A 5,957-nucleotide genomic window follows, 5' to 3' on the forward strand; every position below is an offset into this window, starting at 1 on the left:
ATATTGGAGGAAGGGACTTCCAAACGATAAATACTCAGATGGGTCGCAGGATGAGTAGAACAGAAATCCCAGATCTTTGATGGTCTCAAAGTCACATCTATCATCTTAGTTGCCGAGAAGAGGGCTCTTTCTAGAATGAATTTCGCCAGACATCTCCTCGCGTCAAACACCGGATCGTTATTCATGGATAGTCAGATTTAATGAGCAACATAAGCTATTCTAATGCCAACTATCCATAATGCAGCAGCCCCCACACACCATCTCAATAGATCCAAAAATCCCTGAACCGAAGCCATGATTTCTTTTTCAAGTGAGAGTGTTTTTAAGGCAATCCTTTTTTGATAAATGTAACACAGACACGATGCTTCTGTCCCGTTCTACGACAACAAGATATGTTGGTAGACTCGCAATAGCAGACAACAGAGAAAAAAATAGTAGCTCAGCGCAAAGCCCAACTTTATGATAGCCAATCACAAACTTATACATAGAATAAAAGAAGAAGAAAGAACAAGTTCTGATCAAGCAACTCCCTTACCCCTCTCCATATAGGCTCATTTCTCAAACACACAGATTCCTATGTCACATTCCGGTTCCCCGGAGGTCAAGAACCCATTCAATTTGCCCACCTCCTCCCTTCCACTCTGAAGCAACAGCAGCGCCATGTCCGAGTCATTGTCTGCACCAAAATCTGAAACTACCCGTTCGGCGCTGAACCTATCTTCCTGGCTCAACTGGGATGCAACAAACTTGTCGAGGGCCCTCCAATCGGTCACCTTGTCGATGGCGTTGCAACTTCTTGTTTGCTCCTCATCTTCGTTCTCAGTGGCTATAGAGAGTAGGCTGGGTTGCTTCACTAAGGGTAGCGAGGGGCTCTCGAGTTGTGGGAGTTGGAACAATTGGTTTGAGTGCAAGAGGTTCAGGTGGTCAAGCTCGGTCTCCTGCTTGCAGAGGAGACTCTTGGGCTGCATCTGGAGGTATTCCATTGGGTTGACAATGGAGGATCTCACCCTGCTGGGATCGTCATAGCCATAATTGGAGTCCCACACATCGACAACACTCCTCGTTGGGCAGGCAGGACGTTTCTTGAATGCTCGACAAACGACCCATCCTTCTTCCTGCAAAGAGCACCAAGGATAGGAGCAGGAGATGACTATTAGTTCGTGCGTACCATAGCGAAAGAAGAGGAGAAAAAGCTGTTCGACAGGAGTCAAGAGAGGCTGATGGGAGTACTTGTTGTTTGAAAGAATCTTTTTTAAAAGTGAAGACTAGCTAAAGTTCTCGAGGAATGAGAAACGTTGGTTAGTTGATAGGTGCGAAGGAAGACATTTGGGTGGATAGTCTTGTTCTAAAGTTTTTTTTTTTTTCCTCCTCCTGAAAGTGAAAAGGAGAGGAAGTTCCTTTTGTGAGTGGAATGGAAACTTTTCCATATATGAAAACAGGAAGGGATGATGGCTTTTCGTCCAAATTAATCCAATAATACTTCAGTCCATCTTCTTCGAAGTTTCTTGTCCCATCTCTTTATTAAAAGATTCTTTATACGCGTTTAAGTTGTTTGCTCAAAACCGTCCGCTTGGGGATCTCGGTTCAGCAACTAGGGTTTATTCATTACCCGCCTAGTGATTTTTTTCTTTTAAAACCCTTTGCTAGTGGGTCTTCTTTCTAGAGACTTTTTGTTGCTGTCTACCCGCATTACTTTATAAAGATATCAAGACTATATAAAATAGGATTGGAGAGATTAAAAGGAGTCTTGCCTGAAAAAGAAAAGGTTTATACATTTGACTGTTGAAATAAAAACTAGGTGCATGCATCCACTTTCTATGCGTATCTATCCATAAACATAATCTCACCAAATCCATCTCTACAAAGTCTCCTTTCTGGATGAGCAGTGGCCATAAATCCAATACAATTCTTCTAGATAATAAGCATGATGTAAAGCAACTAATGTTTTCTACTGCAAGGCAAATTTGGCTCAAACTTTATCCATCTAGTTCTTCTTCATGTGTTTTTGCTGAGACTAAACTTTTCTTGATAATTTGAACTTTTTGTGTTCTGGAAAACAAAACTTAGGTATGTTCAGTACTTTTTTGGGGGTACATAATATGTTTGGTATTAAGTATACAAAAAAACTATTATTTCTTTGCTGGGGTACATAATATGTTCGGTATTGAGTATACAAAAAAACTATTCTCAGACGTATCCTTTTAAAAGATTGTCAATAAAAATATCAGAAGAGATAACCATTATTTTATCTCAGTACAGTTTCTATATAACCATACTTCGTAAGCTTAATGAGGGAGAAGGTTTGTTTTTGAGCTTGCCTGAGGTGGTCCATTCTCTTCAGACTCAAGCCTGTACTCGTGTATGATCCAGTCAGTCTTCTGTCCATTGGGTGCTCTTCCCTTGTAGAAGACCAGTGTCTTCCTCATGCCAATAAGCTTGTTCTTGTCGTGGACGGCCTTGTCTCGGCCTGTTGCCTTCCAAAACCCGGACAATGTTGCCCTATTCGTCCTTGTGCCTGTTGGGTACTTCTTATCCTTGTGGCTGAAGAAGTACCACTCACTTTGCTCTTCATATCCGATCCGACACCATTCTTTTAGTACATAATAAAAAAGAAAAAAAAAATGTCATCATTTCTTTATCTGTAGAAAGATAAACATGAACCTGGCCAGAGTAATCCAATCCTATATTGTCAAAGATTTAGAAGGGTAACTCCAAAACTAAGATGAAGAATTTTCAAGTACTAATAATCCTGAAAAGAGATATTTATATAGTGTACATTGTCCTAACCTTGAAGATCCCATGGTTCGATTCTGTACAGATCAATCTCTTTGATGACATCAAGGTCTATCTTTTGAGAAGCCACTTTCTTTTTAAGGTAATAGCCGACGAGCTCCTCATCAGTAGGATGAAATCTAAACCCAGGAGGAACGCATGATTCCATGGAGTCCATCACCTGCATCAAATTTCACCCACCCATAATTCCATCACTAATTAACATTCCTAGGCAATGCAAGAACAGAAGCACACACATGTTCCTATGTATTAAAAGAACTCTTCAGACCACATGAAGCCATTCATGTGTCATATATCCGGCTTTTCATGTACCAAAAAGGGAGGCAGCCTATTTACTGAACGCGAGGCCTTGGACACGAAAGCAGTTATGATGTGTTTTCTGTGTTTGATGAAGTCAGAGGGGAGTTTTGGTGGTTCCAGGTTAGTAGCTGGTACTCAATGGTCTGAGAAGAAGCACAGACATGCACACAATTCCTGCTCATGATGTTGTCTCCTGAAGGGGAATGATGTAAATGATTCTTCAAAGAACATGTGCTCCATGAGTCCACTAAGAATCATAGCTCCAATATAGAAAGGGGAATATAAAAGAAGAGCGACAAAAAGAGAAAGTTGCTATACATCTTTTTATTTACAGAATATTTGTCATACTGTAGATGATCTAGATAAAGAGAGAAGTATGATCTTATATTTTTAACAATCACAAATGCAGAATAACCAACAAAAAACTTGGAATTATATGTCAGCAATATAGTTTCTAGATGATTTTAAAGAAGACAATCGAAAGAATATCTATGAAGTTCTTATGGTCAGGTTTGTTTGTATTCCTAGATGGAGCAAATAATTGACTGGATATAATTATAATAAAGATCATGGAAATGAAATAAGAAATGAAGATCATCACTTCTGGAGGCAAAAAGGGTCCATGCTCACTAAAGTCCGCAGAGGGTGATACATCTACTTTCGGGTGTCAATATGGGGAAAAAAAGAGCATTTACCTTGGAACTGCTACAATTTTGCTCCAGAAAAAAAAAAAAAAGAACAGCACTACCAATTCATAACATCATACAACATTTCAATAGGAGCATACATCTGAAATCCACAAACGAAAACTGAACTGTTCCAGGCATCCATATGAGAACTCGAGCAGCAAAGAAATTAGAGATTTCTTTTACACATGCTCTTTTTTAAGTAAAATTCGTGTCCTTTCACAATCTAAACTATACATGCAGAATATAGATTTTCTATACTCGTTGACAACTACAACCATATAATGATGTAACAAATCATTTCAGAATTTATCATGCTATTGATCTCATCACCTCGAACACCTTCTTAATTAATTAGAGGGTCTAAGAAGAGCCTTGCCTTTGCAAAAACAATTCTTATAAATTCTCTTGCTAGGAATTGCGGATCTCTTGTTCCTAAGAAAGAGAAAATCCATCAGAAAAGGATCTCCATCTGTTTATTTTCTCTTGCCTTTTAAAGCAGTCCTCAGCTTTCCATCGTCATGCAACTTAATTTTCTATTGGCAAAGAAACTCTCCTCATGCAACATAGAATAGTGGAGAGAGAGAGAGAGAGAGAGCGAGAGAGGATAACACAATTAACTTATAAAGAAAACATTAGGTAGATGAGGTCCCCCGAGCATGGGACAAGTGGCTGACGTTTGCGAGGAGAGAAAGCATGCGCTTCGTGTTCAAAGGGAAAAAGTTGGTGTGGGAGCAAAAAGAATGAATGGGGACAGAGGGAGGCTCTTTCTTGGATCAGGCATGCCAAGGAGTGGCTAAAAAAATGTGCACACTTAGCTCTGCACGGCTTTCTGATTTCTTTGTCCCTTTGTCTGGGAATTCCATGGCACATCTGCGGACCTTGGGCCCTGTAGAGTAACTAACTCCGAATGCCAACTTCATGGTATTTTATATAGAAGTTGCAGCAGTGGCAGCAAGAAAAGTCTACATGTGTCAATCCTCTTGGGTATTGTGGTGTATTATGGATTTTAGCTGTGCATACGCGATAGAGAGAGAGAGAGAGAGAGAGAGAAGAGGGAGGAGAGAGGGAGGGGGGAAGGGAGGTTGGTGGTGGCCGGGTTCTGGAAGAGATGGACAGGCTCTGGAAGAGAGTATTGCAAGAATTATGAAGAGAGAAAAAGATGGTGGGACTAGGGAGGAAGAGAGGCTAATACAATGAAAAACATAATAGCTAGACTGATTTGTTTTAAAAAAGGGGATCGTGGACTAACTAATTGGATCAAGAGGCGAGATTACTATTAGAATTATCAAGAGAGAGAAAGATGTGTGTCGGGGGGGGGGGGGGGGTGGAGATCTAGTTCATTCTCTCCTTTTTTTTTTTTTTTTTTAATCTTTCAGAACGGGAGAGAAAAAAACATTTGGAAATATAATAATTAAAGAGAATAATCGAACATAGCAGAAAGAATAACAAGAAGAACTTTTCGAGGAAGGTGGATTAACAAATTTTGTTCTGATAATAAAAGATAGGATATCATACAAATGCAAAAATAGACGAAGAAATGGGAAAATAGTATATCTATGGAAAATTAGTCTCCCATTTCCTCCTAGATAATAAGAAGGAAACTCAAGAGAACTTGAGTGAGTTCTCCATCAAAAAAAAAAAAAAAAAAACTATGCCTAAGATAATTTGATGTACTTGTGATGAATATTAGACTTGAAATGTGACTGATAGTACAAAATGAAAAATTTGAATGACAGCTGCAGCTAAGAACTAGTAGAACCGTAATGCGATTAGCAAACCTCACTTTCTTTTTGATGTCAGCCTAGTGGTGAAGAAAAGGTGATGAAGGTTGAAACTTGAAACAAACATCAGAATGGCATTACAACAGCAACTGTAATGCTACTCTAATTAATGATATCTACCACTTCTGATCCTTGCAAAGGAAAGATATATACGTGAAATATTAATTACACAAAGAAGAAAAGCTATTTCTGAAATGGCCTAGCTAGATCACCGAATGAGAACAAACAAAGCTAACAGAAACCCTAATGTTTTAACACCACAACTATAAAAATGGAGAAAATCACCATAAAAGTTATATAGAAACATGTCAAAAGCATAGTTGAACACTCTAAGAACTGGAAAACACAAACAAATGTGACAAGGAACAACCCAGCTGCCCTAAATCTTAAACAT

At 39.0% G+C, this 5,957-nt stretch overlaps 1 protein-coding gene across 1 annotated transcript; it reads right to left on the minus strand.

The window, feature by feature from the left end:
* Window positions 1-432: 432 nt before the first annotated feature.
* Window positions 433-2,973, minus strand: LOC105054186 (NAC domain-containing protein 37). Its single transcript, XM_010935634.4, has 3 exons — window positions 2,788-2,973; window positions 2,319-2,590; window positions 433-1,115 (listed from the first exon to the last, which is right to left on the minus strand). The coding sequence occupies exons 1-3, from the start codon at window positions 2,957-2,959 to the stop codon at window positions 552-554; spliced, it is 1,008 nt and encodes a 335-aa protein (XP_010933936.3). The 5' UTR covers window positions 2,960-2,973; the 3' UTR covers window positions 433-551.
* Window positions 2,974-5,957: the final 2,984 nt, after the last annotated feature.

This window comes from Elaeis guineensis, chromosome 11 (genome assembly GCF_000442705.2).
Source record: "Elaeis guineensis isolate ETL-2024a chromosome 11, EG11, whole genome shotgun sequence".
NCBI classification, from domain to species: Eukaryota; Viridiplantae; Streptophyta; class Magnoliopsida; order Arecales; family Arecaceae; genus Elaeis; species Elaeis guineensis.